Raw genomic sequence first — 13,206 nt, forward strand, 5'->3', positions numbered from 1 at the left:
GAACAATCCTAAAGTCTGTAAAATGAACTTTGTGAAGATCCCCACACATTTACTTCATTGAATTCTGTGACACAAATTCACTATGTCCTGTGAGTAGGCACTGCTGTGTCACACATTTCACAGAGTCTGCCCTCTGAACTACAGAGGTGCTGAGAGAAGGAGTTTCAGGAGGCAGAGTCATTGCTGGCAGGCAGCAAGGTACCATGGGATATGTAGTCCTTAGAAATTTAATGTAAACAGCAGAGGAGAAACTGCAAATCATGCAGGGAATCTAGAAAGTTGTGGAAAGAGATGACCAGCAGACAGGCAGCAATTTCAGAATAAAAGGAGACTTTTCATGTAAGCTTATATTAGATTGTTAAAAATAACACAGATTTGTATTGCTATTACAATGCTGTGTATACGTACGGTATGTTAAAAAATGAAAATGTATGCTGTGACTATAGATCTCCTTTTTGGAAAGCCTGTTCTCTCCTGACCTGGCTTCTTCCTCTCACCCCCTATATAAACTTTTATGTAGCAGTCAGGAGGAGTAAGGGAGAAATACGAAAGAGTGTACTTTGAATGACAGCTCTGAGTCTGCTGGGGCTGCTAACATCGCATCTGAATTGGTCGCAACCAGCAGCATTCTCAAAGCCTTTCATTGTCTAGGAGAGGCTCTTTACAGCTAAATAACACGACTAAAATATGTTAAAGCATAACTTCACTTTTATTGAGAGAAAAAACATTCCCCTCTGGGTGATCTATGTACATTGCAAGGATTATAACAACCTTTGTTGCATATCCCTACGTTTTGTTATTCTGAAGAAATCCCTGTTTATTTCTCTGAGCAGAGTGAGTCTAATGGAAGTGGTTTCATAATTATCAATCAGCTGTTCAGCTACAAAACACTAACGAGAAAATCTGCTGGGCCTGCATCTCTTTAGACGTGTTCCTATTGGGAGTATCTCACCAAAAATGACACTTTTGTTGCAGGGGATGCCTGAAATATGACTTGTATCTTAGGCGGACTTCTGGGAAAATTGGGGAGCCAATCACACAAGCAGGAAATTATGTTTCTGGGGTGTGGTCAGTATACATTCTGTGTACAGAACTCCAGGTAGCCATTTTGCATTTTTAGAAAATTACAGCAGCTGCAGATTGAAAAGGAAAGGTAATTTTTAATAAAATTCAAATACAATATTGCTTGGGTTGCAATTGTATACACTATATTATTTTTTCTTTATTTGCTACTTTTTTTTCCCCACGAAAGTGGAGTTACCTTTTAAAAGAACAGCTTTTCTTTTTAATCTTATGGGAAGAAGGTTGTTTAAATGGTCTAGAGATAAAGTCTCATTAAACAAACTACTTCCTGAGAGAGACATGTAAAGTACAATTGCTGACTAGGTGCTGAACTGTCATGCTGGTCTTCTGGCTTCAAAATTTTAGGTTTCTGACCTGGTACAGGTATACAGAACAGAACTTCTGACATTATTCTGAAATTCCATATTGACATACATGTTGCAGATTGTCAATTTAATACGTATTAAAGCCAGTTAAGCCAGCAATAGATGGTTTGAATCTTAGCCGGTTCAGCAGGAACCAACCAAGATTCAAACCATGTATGGGCAAGCTGAATGTACCCAAGTTGATCAATTGACCAACTTGGGTACAGCAAGCCTGCCCGATTTTTTTGTTATGCAATGATCACTAGCGGCTGTTAAAGCCACTAGTAATAACCACTGTGTTCTCCTGGCAGGAAAGGCTTCCCCGCCAGGAGAACACAATGGCTTGGCAGGAGGGAATTCCCTGTCAACACTGTCTGTGTTGATGGGGGAATAGAGTGAATTGCTTTCCTGCAATCCGTTGTTGCCGGTAAGAAATTTACTCTATGGCAGGCCTTAGACTAAAATCCAAGCAACCAGCATTTCAAAAAGAGGGTCAGACGTTGCAGCCACCATATCTGTCTTAACAGACTCCTCTACAGGCACCAAAAGTGATCTTTGAAATTATCTTTGTTACGCTACATTCGTATGTCTGTTTTTTCATGCAGGATTTTATTTCCTAAAGCACCATATCGGTGCTGCACCAAACAGATGTGTGATTACAGCCTTATATGAGGGACATTTTCCACTAATTTATAAAAGCATTGCAATTTGTCATAGGATTTGCAGCAAAGATAATGTGACCCCAACAAACCTCTGATATCCATGACCCATCGAGGTATTACATGGCTGTCTATAACTAATCATGGATTGTAGCAGGTCCCATTCATAAACATTTGCATTCAGCATTTACTGTACAGTTCCAAAGCATTAGATTACATTTATTTGCATACAGTACAAAACATGCAAACAGCCATTGGAGAGCGGAGCAGTAGTATGATCAGGAAAGGAGAACTAGATCCAAAACTAAACTTCCTTTTATGAAACACTATTCCAGGTCCTGCCAACATCCAACAACTTCACACAGCCATTGAAGAGGAGTGGACCAACATTCCACAGGACACAATCAACAACCTGATCAACTATGCGAAGGAAATGTGTTGTACTGCGTGAGGCTAATAGTGGTCACACCAGATACTGACTGGTTTTCTGACCCCCGGACCCCCCAATACAGTAAAACGGCACATTTTTAGAGTGGCCTTTATTGTGGCCAGCCTAAGGCACACCTGTGCAATAATCATGCTGTCTAATCAGCATCTTATTATGCCACACCTGTGAGGTGGACGGATTATCTCGGCAAAGGAGAAGTGCTCACTAACACAGATTTAGACAGGTTTGTGAACAATAATTGAGAGAAATAGGCCTTTTGTGTACAGAGAAAAAGTCTTAGATCTTTGAGTTCAGCTTATGAAAAATGGGGGCAAAAACAATAGTGTTGCATTTATAATTTTGTTCAGTATAGTAGCCACATCCATCCATGAGGGACGGGGCCCGCTCCCCATGAAGCGCTGTATGCTCCTGACTCCCAAGTCCCAACCACGGGAAACGTGCATGCTGGCCGCACAGCAAGCGGTGTCACCCGGTGACTCGGCCACTGCCACTGGGCATGCGTAACACCGGTATCTTCACTGCACAGCTGCGTCTCCACCCCGGCGTGACCCAAGGGCATTATCGCTGCCTTATTGCCAACCTTTTTTTTTTTCTTTAGCCAAAATGCCAAAAACACCTCTTTCAGCCGATATGATTTGGTTGCTGAAATTTCAGTGCATCTCTAATTTTTAGAGTTTGCACTGGGGAGATTTCCATTCTCTTACTTTTCCTTATCACATGCTGACAGAGCATCACTAGGATAGAAACTAAGAGAACATTTCATTGACAGAAGCTATAACTCTACTATACTATAACCAGAAGAATGTTGTCATTACCATTTGTATCTGTTGAAGTGATCCTTCCTTATTTCCTATCATCTTCTCAGTGGGAACACAGACCATAATAAAACTAACCTAAAGAAGGATCTAACCCCTTTACACTCTACACACATGGCTACATTTGATTCATCTACAAGACAAACATTAGTACAAGACATTTACAAATTCTTGCGACAAACTATGAAAATAGTGACAGTAGCTTTGGATGTAAAGAACATTTACTTACGGAAGTATTTCAAGGTCTCTTCAATTTGTTCAGTTGTCAAGTCAATGTTGGCATCAGGAGAGATGAGCGGTGTTTGGAGCCAGTCGTCGTGGTCATACCCATAGATGGTGTCAGCTCTTAGCTTATAATGGGGCAGCTGCTCTTCCAGCAGGCTGATGATTTCAACTTCCGGAAGATCAGTACTATTGCACACATCTGAAAGAAATCATAGCATATCGTTTGCTGTTATTAAGTCTAACACTCCAGGTTTAGATCTCGAGATCTTTGAGTAAATACAAATTTGCATCAATATATTCCTGACACGTTACAATATACAGAAACAGAATAAAACTGTATTTTTGGCATTCGAAAGCAATCCTTGATCTACAGATAAGTGGGTTTTCTTAATTAGAGATGATTCAATCACTCTGCTGCCAGCAGGAGGGAGTATTTCTTCCCTGGTTCCTCCCAATTCCCCCCAATTAGTCACACTGTAACTCAAATTTTGTAGCAAGTTATAAGGTGAGAGATTGAAACGCGGGACTGAGCTGTGTTAGGCCTCATGCCCACAGGCGCATGAGGCCATACTCTGAAAATGATGGGCATATTTCTGTGCCCGAGAGCTGTACGCGGGTATAGGCTGGACTTGCATAAGCAAGCACAAGGGCGTAAAACCCCGAATGCACAGAACTGTGCGTGATTTACACACAAAAGGTCCATCCTCCTCCATTTATAGATTGCTTTGCGTTCATTGAAGCTTAAGTATAGATTCTATACATGGAGGAAGGGATTAACCCCTGCAGCACCAGAAGAGTATGGTTGTGGGGATATGTGGGAGCAGAGGAATTTGGTTTTCATGACAGCCAGCACCAGCACAAGGGACGATTCCCATTAAATGTAAATACTGTCCCTTTTGCTGATTTAATAACCTTAATAATGTAGCAAGGTCAGGGCTTCTGTACATGGGTGTAGTGTTTCTGCATTTGCTATGCTTTTTGCAAATCCAACCCGAATTCCAATGTAAAAACATTGTCAATGAAATTGAAAGGCAAAGTTCATTTTTAGCAAAGAACTGCCAATGCAGATGGGTAATAGATAAATACAAGCTGTGTAGTTTCGACCAAAGTTGAATAATTCCCTTGCTATAGGTGTAGGCCATTATGTACCTACTGAGGCCTGACTGAAAAACTGGTGACATCATCCCATTGCGCCTTGTTGCTAGGATGTTGCTAAGAGACTTCCAGCTGTAACTGTTCAACTCCACCATTTGGTCAAAGCTGCATAGTTTGTATTTCTATTCAGATGCCCCTTGTAGCTGCAAAAGCAGTTTTTTTGGTAAAGATGAGCCATACTATTTTGAACTGATGTCTTTAAAATGTGCTGGTTTTATTTATAAACAATTAGGCCCCTTTCACACGGCGATCCGATCCGCCTGTCAGTTTTTCAGGCGGACCTGATCGGATGCTCCATGCATTTCTATGGGGCAGCGGGTACCGCTGCTATCCGATCCTGTTCATGAAATCTGGATGGATGGAAATCCTATTTTCCATCTGTCTGGAGGATCGGATCAGATGGGATCGGATGAGAGCGGACCCCATAGAGGACAGCGGGGATCTGACAGCTCCGTCTCTGCCCACAGAGAGTGGAGACAGAGCTGTCATCCGCCTGCTCAGCGGGGATCGGCGGATCGATCCCCCGCTGAGCGGAACGGACTCCGTCGGGCGGTGTGCCTGTGTGAAAGGGGCCTTACAGTTTTGTGATAACAGTCACTGGCTGCATTCAGAGACAAGAGAAAAATGCTGTTGTAAAGAATGTCTGATCATATGACAGACACAAGGCCAACACACTGCTCCTTCAGATACACAAAACCCTCGGAGCACACTCTACCACAGAGCAGTCATTTAAAAACAACGATTATACCCTTCACAAAAAAAGGTCTACTGTGGATATACACAATACTGCACCCTCTGCAATTCTGCAATACTGCACCCTCTGCAAGGGGACCCCCCTTGAAGATAGGACACACATTAGGTGAGACTCCGCTGCACACTGCACTGATCTCTGTACTTAGACCCCCCTGCACTATACCCACACTGCAAACAGTAGGGCATGCACCTAGGGGTCTCCTACACTGGGACCCCTCCAGACTGCCAGGGCAGGATATACACTATCCCAGGACCCTTATAGAGTGGGAATAGTGGGGGGAGACCCCAGGGATCCCTGCTGCATCTCTCGCCCTGGCACCCCTACCAGACTCCAAGTCCGGACAGGTGGGAAAGGGAGTGGTGAAGCCCGACCATCCCCAGAGGTTACCCACGTCCACCCTCAAAAAACACCAAAAGGGGAGAGGTGGGACTGTACTTACTAGGGATGCACCGATCCAATATTCGGATCGGATATCGGCCCCGATACGGGCAAAATAGCTGGATCGGGAGATCAGTAAAATTAACAGATCCACAGGCCGATCCGGTTTTGTTCTTTATAGCTTGTGAGGGAGCAGAGAACAGCTGTCAAAGAAAAAAAAAGAGCCTCCTGCAAATGCCTTTCAACTCTCCAAGTTAAGTAAACACAATGATTACAATGTATCTTTTCGTTCCGTCTGCCAGGGGAGGGAAGTTTAACCTCTTAAAGTCTAAACCCATGACATTTTAGATTTTGAATGCACAATGTTATAAGGTATCTGCCGATACTGATCCGGAAGTATTATTATGTTATGAACTCACAAAACAGTACTTCCGGATCGGACTCGGGATCGGCGATTTCACAAAGCAAAAGATCAGTATCGGGACCAAAAAAGTCGGATCGGTGCATCCCTTGTACTTACCCATCCATGGTGCAGGTAACGCAGACAGAACTTGCCGCCTAAGTAGGGGAGCTGTCGGCCAAGGGAATGCTGCGACTCATACCCACGCACAGTTGTATGTGACACTGCAAGACATTTAACTCATGGGCCAGCCTCTGTCCATGAGGCTATGTCGCAGCCGACCTAGTGCATAGCTGCGGCCTGCACGTGTTTGCTGGCTGGGCTGGGGGGACCACTGGATCTAGATTATCTAGCCTGTCCCCCAGCCCGGAAGTTGATTGTAGATCTTCCAAGGGAAAAACAATAAAGATGTAAGGAAGGAGAAAACAAATTGCTAGGATCAGAGATCACAGCCGGGAGCCTAGGTCCGTACTCCTGACCAGACAATTTAAAACTGATTACCTAGAGCAGAAAAGGGGCTTATAAACCAGCTGAGGATGGCCCATCGGCAAAGCCAGGTGTTTTTTGTTCTGCCTAGTCCTACTCCTGGAGGAGGCAATATAACCCAGTAGTTATGATTCATGGAGCGCTGTGCCCGTCGATGAACAAAAGTGAAATAGTTTTTTTTTTTCTATACAGGGCTTTCTTCAGTAATGTCCAGAGCTGATCATCGGGTGATGGCAACCAATCGGTTGCCGACACCCGCTGATTGGTTCGTGCTGCAGCCAATCACAACACAGCTGGGGTGGCGGGGATATATGAGGTACGCAATTCGGGCGCAGGGGAGCCACCTTGCCGCCGTATATGTATTGTATACAGTCAGCAAGCAGTTAAAGCATAACTCCACTTTTGTTGAGAAAAAAACATTAAACACATGATATATGTACATGCAGGGATTTTTAACAAAGTTTGTTGCAGATGACTCCCCTTTGTTATTCTGAAAAAATCCCTGTGTGTTTCTCTGTGCCCATGTGGGAAAGTGAGTCTAATGGGAGCGGTTTTAGAATTATTAAATAGCTGCAGAAGATGCAGGACACTAATAAAGAATGTGTTCCTATTGCAAGTTTCTCACCAAAAATGACATTTTTGTTCCAGGGGATGCCTGAAATCGGACTTCCATCTTTGTGCAGACTTCTGGGAAAATTGGTGAGCAAATCACACAAGCAGGTAGTTATGTTTCTGGGGGGCATTCTGTGTACAGAACACCTCCATGTAGCCATATTGCTTTGCATTTTCAGAAAATTACAGAGCAGCATATAGAAAAGGAAAGGTAATCTTTAACCACTTGCCGACTGCCTAACGCCGATCTACTTCGGCAGTCAGCCCCTCACAGGCAAAGCGACGTAGGTCTACGTCGCTAGCCTGTGAGGGTCTAGGGAGCGAGCACGCGCCGCCGGAGGCGCGGTCACGCACCCCCCCCCCCCCCGCGCGTGTGACCGGCGGACCCGATGTCCGCCGGTCACTCTGCGATCGTCGGGGGGGAGGGAGAAAGTCAGGCGGCTTGTGTAAACAAGCTGCCTGTCATTCTCCCCTGTGTATGAAGGACGATCATACGGTTCTACTATGTAGAACCGTTGATCACTGTTCATACATCTGAAGCCACAGCCAATCACAGTAGAAAGCACGCCCCTAGGGACACACATAGCCCCTCCCTTTCAAAAAAAGTTAACCCCTTCACTGCCAGTGTATTTTTACAGTAACAGTGCATATGTATAGCACTGATTACTGTAGAAATGTCACTGGTAACCCCAAAAGTGTCAAAAATGTCAGTCAAGGGTCAGATCTGTCCGCCGCAATGACGCAGTACCGCAAAAAAAAAGAAAAATCGCAGATCGCCGCCATTACGTGTTAAAAAAAAAACAACAAAAATGACAAAAATCTTTCCCTTTGTTAGTAAACGCGATAACTTTTGCGCAAACCAATCAAAATACGCTTTTTGCGATTTTTTTTTACCAAACATAGGTAGCGTAAAACAAATTGGCCTAAAATGTTAAAAAATTTTGATTTTTACATTTTTTTGGGGGGGAATTTCATATAAAAAAATGTGAAAAATATTGCTATTTTTGCAAAATTTACGCTCTTTTTTTGTTTATAGCGCATGATCAAAAAATCGCACAGGTGATCAAATACCACCAAAAGAAAGCTCTGTTTGTGGGAAAAAAAGGACGCCAAATTCGTTTAGATACAGCGTCGCACGACCGCGCAATTGTCCGTTAAAGTCACGCAGTGCCGAATCGCAAAATACCCCCTGGTCAGGAAGGGGGTAAAATCTTCCGGGGCTTAAGTGGTTAAGAATATTGAATTACAATATGATTTGTGTTACAATTGTATACGCTATATTATTTTTTTCCCCACGAAAGTGGAGTTATCCTTTAAAGTGGTTGTAAACATCAGTTATGAAATCTGAACAAAGCACATGTATCTGTAGTGTTTGCCTATCTCTTTCCAAACCTCTAAGTGTCGTCTCTCTCTGGTGCTTCGTTCCTCTGTTATTAGCATGTGTCACTTCTGAGAAGTTTTTCCGGCACAGGAGATACATTTGCCATGTACTCCCATTGTGGAGACACTCAAATTAAAAGTGTTAGGACTGCAGGTAAAACAGGGTGCCATGTAGTGGCCCTGCAGGTTACACATGCGTTTGCAAATGCGTGTCAACTAAACCCCTGTTCTTTATTTACATCATGAGACAGGTCTACTTGGTTGATGGCAGACTGGAGGGGGAGTACATAAGACTGGGGGCTGGCTGGATTCCATGCACCTCTTTTAATCCTTTTCAACCTATGTTTTTTCTGATACAGGGATGGAGACGCTGGGCATTACCTGCTGGTGTCTCACCTAAAGTCCCACATAGCTTACATTGTTCAGGAGATGCATTTGTGACGAGGGAGGAGAGCTCAACACACAGCTCTGCATGTTCCTTCGTTCCTACGCGGTGTGTGGAGGTGGGTGTGTCGCTTTCCTTCAATCAGTTCTCACTCAGTGTATAAGAGCTCTAACTGCAGCTCTCAACCCCCTCCTCTGTAGTCTACTGCAGAAGGATTTTATCACAATTCTGCACTTTTGAAGGGGTGTAGAGGATAGATGGCTGCAGATAAACAAGTAAAACTTATGTAGGAGGTTTGTTTCATATCGGTGCATTAGCTGAGACTATTCACTCCACTAGGTATATGAGAGAGTTTACAGCCACTTTATCCTTTTTCATTCTCTTTTGAATCTCAACGCTGCTGATCTCCTGATTTTTGCAGTCACTTCATGTCTATATGCACTTCAGTGATGGACGTATTCCTTTTCTTAGAGATTTCCTGATGGTCAAAACAGTGGACCATGCCGGTGTAATATATTTTTAAACAGCATTGCATAGTCTCCTTTAGAAGCCTGCATGACAGGGTGACAATACAGAAGCCCAACTGGCAGACAGGGACAGACCATTGTCACATTATAACACTACAATGACATTAAAATGAATCAAGTGCTGATCACGGAAGAGGAGATAGCAGTTCTTCTGTGGGTGAAGTAGTCACCTGTCCATGTGCTCAGCAAATTCTAGACTTAGACACAGACAAGCACATTTCTGCATACACCTTAAGGCCTGTTATTTCTGTCTTTGTGTTATAATTGTTAACTAATTATGTGCTTGTCCTTCAACTGGGCCTTATACATCGATTTTCAGGAATCAGCTACTGTGGATAAAGATGACAACCCATCCATTTTTTCATCTCATATAACTACAAAAGGAGAAATGTCCCTCGATGGTATGTGCCAGAAGAGGGGAAATGTTTCCTTACAGATCCCGCATTTATCTACGGATGATCTAATCCACAAATGACTGAAGAAGAGAATTAGTAATGTTCTACGTACTCATTTTGTGTGTGGATTTTGTTCCCCCTCCGTTCGCTTCTCTCTTACAGTCACATTTTCCCTCCAGCTGTCCGGACGGCTGCTTGTCCTAAAGCAACACATGGAAAGGGCGCTGCTGGTGCCCAGGCCGGCTGTCACATGGTGCTCCGAATTTCCTGACTAAACATAGCTAAAACAAAGCCAGCTTACTAGTCGCTGTGCGTCATAAACAACTGCCATTTCTGCTGATCCACGACTTCACATCAACTAAAAATGGCTGCCCTTTCACATTCTGCCAATTACACTGCCTGGCAGACACAGTCAAAGCCTGTCTACATTGCTGAATAAAATAGCCCTCTGTATGGAATGTACAAGACTGTGTACAGGCAGAAAAGGGGAATTTTACTGCAATGTTCGAGGAAAGAGTCACTTCTAACATGTATTTCAGAGGTCACATCTATGAAGATGGTGCCAGTGCCGTCACATTCATTTTCAGCAAAAATTTTGTTAAATCAGATAATGCGGGGGACTGCCGTCCTCCTGTGGGATGTATCCATCACCCCTTCCTGTTTGTCCTCATGTATCTACTGGTGTGGTGACTGGTTTCTTGATACATTTTCCCCGCATGCACGTCACTCCTGCTTGTGGTAGTCCTTTTTCTTGATATCTTTTGCTCTTTTAGGTGGATAACTGCACCTTGGATTTGTCCACATTTGAAGTGGCCTTGTTACATATTCATGTTTACCTCTATGGATTTAGAATTTGTAACTAAGCCATTTATTACTATATGGATTTATATATTATACACAGAATGGTGATATTGCAGTTGTACATACAAGTATCTATATGTTGCCACCTGTTTGGGCAAAATTACCGCTTTGAAAACCCTTTTTTTAAAGTGGAATTAAACTTAAAAAATGTCTGACAGACAGGATTTAAAATTACAGAAGAGACCCTATTGATCTCTTCTGTCATAATTGCTCCTCCTTGCTTGTCAGCATTTGAGAATACTGAGCAACGCATGCTCAACTAAGGATACATTTGCAGCATGGCTCTGTGCTGTGATAATGTAATTTCTGTGCGCATAGGCAGCAATTACATCATTGTGCCCCAGTAAAGCATGTAGCTGAAAAGTTGGAACCTGGAAGGAAGGCTGGAAAAATATGAAAGCACCCATGACCAACAGGAGTGCTGACACCACAATGCTAGAGGTGATGCCAAACCGGTCAGCTACAATGTGCCAAAATGCTGTACATATTAGCACATTATGTTTAAAAGCTCCTGGGGGTAACTTTTTAGGGGAAGGGTTAAATTCTATTTTAAGATGTGCATGTATGTATGCTTATATGAGGGGAGTATATGCCTGTCTGTATGGCTATTTATGATATCTATATGTTCTTTGGCCTAGACCTTTGATGTCATACGAAACTCCCTCCTGTACTGCATTCTGCACTGTTCTGAGGAAGCAATCCCTACCATGAAATGTGTCAACAAAAAGAGTTTCTAATAAATTTGTGGTACACAAACACTCGATTTATGGTCTTATACAACCATTCTCAACCAGGGTTCCGTGGAACCCTAGAGTTCCTCAAGAGGTTGCTAGGGGTTCCTTGAGCTGTAGCTGGATGACCTTCAACTTGACGTTGCTTGCATAGTTCAAGGACCAACAATGCTTGGCAAAGCCAGCAAAATGACATCAATTATCTTTTTAGCTGTCTGTAAGGGTTGCATTATATCTACCGTCAAGCAACGTAAGGGGTCATTGCCTCTCGATTACCTGGTTTTATTAAAGGTTCCTTCAAGACCCAAAAAATAATTTAGGGGTTCCTCTGGGCTAAAAAGGTTGAGATTCACTGGTCTAATATCTGTAATGCCATACATAGTGTATATCCATGTACTTTGCTTTTAAAAACAATTTTTGATAAGAATTTTTTTATAATTTTGGCATATAAAGAAATTAGGGATGCACCGAAATGAAATTCTTGGCCGAAGCCGAATAATAATAAAATGTTTGGCCGAAGGCCGAACGCAGTGTTTCACATTTTTTCCATTTATTTTGCCAATTTTTTGTCCTCTCGTGTCTCTCTCTCTCTCTCTCTCTTGTCCTCTCATGTCTCTCTCTCTCCCTAAATGTTACTGTAGGAAATGGGATTCAGTGCACACTGCAGCCTTGTACCATAGGGTTAATGTTAGTGACACTGTAGGGATTGCGAAGGATGCTGGGAATGGAAATCAGGAAGCATGCAGGCAGCCTTGTAAATTTTAATTGCAGATACAGGGCACTGGGCAGGTCAGGGTTAATGTGGTAACATCAATTACTCAGTGACAGTCAGTCAGTGTCAGTGTGGACTCGATCAGATTATACAGTGACAGACATTCTCTCATAGTGGTGGTAGTAGGAGGCTGGAGGTGGACTAGTAGTAGCCTGGAAAGGAGCACAGCTGCATACATACATTACTCACTCGTGCACTGCAGCCCGCCCCACACATTCAGTGAGTCTTACTCTCCTCCCTAGTTTTTTCAATGGCACATTCAGGAAGCCAATCACACCGTGAGTAGCGGCACAGCGGAACCAATCAGGTGTGCAGGCACGCGTGATTGGTTCGCTGTGCAGCTAATCACGGCGTGATTGGCTTCCTGAATGTGCCATTGAAAAAACTAGGGAGGAGAGTAAGACTCACTGAATGTGTGGGGCGGGCTGCAGTGCACGGGTGAGTAATGTAATGTATGCTCACCGCTGAAGTGTCCCGGCTTCACGAAGTCTGTGAGTCCTCCTGTCCTCCTCCGAGTCCCTTTCCCCTGTAAATATCGTGACCTCGGCGATATGAATATCGCCTACGGCCACAGAATGATAGTCGATATCATATCGACTATCGTTCAGCCCTATTATTCGGCACAAAATTATTCGGCCTTTTGACTTATTCGGCCGAACAACAAAAGTGCTATTTTTTCTATTTTCGGCCGAATAATGTTCGGCCGCCGAACATTCGGTGCATCCCTAAAATAAATAGTATGAATTGTTCACTTTTACATAGGTGTTAGAAGTGACTCTTCCCTCAAACGTTGTTA

At 43.4% G+C, this 13,206-nt stretch overlaps 1 protein-coding gene across 9 annotated transcripts in view; it reads right to left on the minus strand.

Moving 5' to 3' along the window:
* Window positions 1-13,206, minus strand: part of TRAK1 (trafficking kinesin protein 1) — a 326,839-nt gene that overhangs the window by 161,645 nt on the left and 151,988 nt on the right. For 5 of the 9 annotated variants that reach the window (XM_082258143.1, XM_082258140.1, XM_082258134.1 and 2 more), the window contains exons 1-2: window positions 10,159-10,298; window positions 3,579-3,773 (exon numbers count right to left, since the gene is read on the minus strand). In XM_082258143.1, coding sequence (XP_082114269.1) covers window positions 3,579-3,773; window positions 10,159-10,162 — 199 coding nt within the window. In that variant the 5' untranslated portion in view covers window positions 10,163-10,298. Of the gene's footprint in view, window positions 1-3,578; window positions 3,774-10,158; window positions 10,300-13,206 lie in introns of those variants that run through there. The other 4 variants (XM_082258136.1, XM_082258142.1, XM_082258144.1 and 1 more) reach the window with 2 other exon arrangements.

Source organism: Pelophylax lessonae, assembly GCF_965119305.1.
Source record: "Pelophylax lessonae genome assembly, chromosome: 5".
Taxonomy (NCBI): domain Eukaryota; kingdom Metazoa; phylum Chordata; class Amphibia; order Anura; family Ranidae; genus Pelophylax; species Pelophylax lessonae.